The 1,934-nt window shown below is 33.2% G+C and overlaps 1 protein-coding gene across 1 annotated transcript in view; it reads right to left on the minus strand.

The window, feature by feature from the left end:
* LOC118322742 (ADP-ribosylation factor-like protein 6-interacting protein 1) overlaps positions 1-968 on the minus strand; it is a gene marked incomplete in the record, with an annotated part of 2,641 nt that extends 1,673 nt beyond the window's left edge. The window contains 1 exon segment of the mRNA XM_035654509.1: positions 801-968. Within this exon segment, the coding sequence (XP_035510402.1) occupies positions 801-836 (36 nt within the window).
* Between the last annotated feature and the right edge of the window lie 966 nt (positions 969-1,934).

Here is a 1,934-nt window from a genome sequence, read left to right on the forward strand (position 1 = left end):
ACACACACACAGAAACACATCAGCATCCAGGAGTTTATTAACGACCTGCATCAGATAACGGGGGATTTAGTGTCTAATATATTTGTAATTTCAAGCATAATTGTATAAAACTGAGATCAGTTTGTGGTAGAACACAGATCGTTTCCCAGAACCTTTCCAGGTGTTTTCCAGGTGTTTTTATTGAGGGGACAGGTAGGTGGACACACTGAAACATTAATGTTTAGTTAAATCTTGTTTTCCGGATCTGACTGAGCAACTAAGACACAATTTAAACGTCCCAGGTTAACAGATTATTGTTGTTTTAACATTAAATGGTGATTTTAATCAAATTCCAGGTGTTTGCATAACCGTAAAACTGAAGTATAACATGTCAGGACACGTCGGAACCAAATTAAAGTCAAATTAAATTAAATATAAAAACATTACAGGTTTTTAAAATCAGCTACATTTAATTATGCGATGTATTTAGAATAAAACACCAATATATAGAGCAGTAAATGTATCGATCAGCAGCGATAACGGGATTGTACAGATCGATATGACTGTGCAGTAAAACGGCCGCACTCATTAAAAACAGGAAACGACCGCAGCTGAGCGCGCAGACCTTCAACCTGCGTCGTGTTAAAACGGCCACAGTTCGAGTCCGACCTTTTAAACTCTAAATAAAAATAAAGACAGTTAGCTTCAGCGCCCGTTAGCCGCGTTAGCTCGCCCCGGGGAGCTAACTGGCGCGTGAAGCTAACAGCTAACGAGCCGTTTAAATAAAAACCGACCGTTATTTTTTTTTTTTAAATACTCACGAGCATATTCGCGCTTTTGTTGTCGCCTTCAGCCATCGGTGCTGATCCGGAGTCGGTTGGGTTTCTGTTTGTCGGTGTGTTTTGTAGGAATCGACCCGCAGAGCCCCGCACACACACCCGCACACACACAGCGTCACTGACTGACCGTTGGAGTCTGACAGCAGGTATTTATCTTCAAACCGGCCGGGTGCATTCTGGGACATGTAGTTGTGTCGGGTACGACTCACGTCAGCTCATTATATATAATACGGAAGCGGGTTGTAGTCACTTTAAACAAACACAAATAATACTTTTTTTTTGAGTAATTTATTTATTTATTTATTTATAATTGTTTCTGTTTTTCTGACTAATTTATTTTTTGGTTTGTTTTTTTGAATAATTTTTTTCCTGTTTTTCTGACTAATTTATTTTTTGGTTTGTTTTTTTGAATAATTTATTTTTCTGTTTTTCTGACTAATTTATTTTTTGGTTTGTTTTTTTTTGAATAATATAATAAATAAAGAAAAATAATTAGTCCGAAAAACAGAAAAAACCAATTACTCAGAAAATCTGAAAGAAATTACTCTGAAAAACAGAAAAAATAATTACTCCAAAAAAAAGACAAAAAAATTTACTCAGAAAAACACAAATAATTATTCAGAAAAACAAACCAAAAAATAAAAATTCAAGTGAATGCAATACACTTGTTTTTTTCTAAATTAATGGATGAAAATGTGATAATTATGGTACATAAAGTAGAGTTTATTATGTACATTATAGGTTTTAAATTGTTATTGATTATGGGTGTGGCGTTCAATGACTCATCAAGGAAAGCATTTCTTTCTGTGTTCATCAAATCAAATCAGCTCAAATTAATATAAATATTTAGAAAAACTTTTATAAAATATATTATTAAACTAAACATTTTCCAGGTTTTGTTTTATTTTCAAAGCATAGAAAGATAAAAGCATGTAATTTTTTATTAGGACATTTAATTTATTTGGTGAAATCAATCTTAAAAGAAAACTTATTATAATACATTTAAATGGTGCAGCAATACTGGAAATAAAATTAATAGCAAAAAAGCATCCAGAACTTAAAATGACACCTATAAGTGACTCACCTGGAGAACAACTTATCTCAGCAAGACAAAGG

The sequence above is a fragment of the Morone saxatilis genome, unplaced genomic scaffold, assembly GCF_004916995.1.
Source record: "Morone saxatilis isolate NCDOM2014 unplaced genomic scaffold, NCSU_SB_2.0 Contig14, whole genome shotgun sequence".
NCBI lineage: Eukaryota > Metazoa > Chordata > Actinopteri > Moronidae > Morone > Morone saxatilis.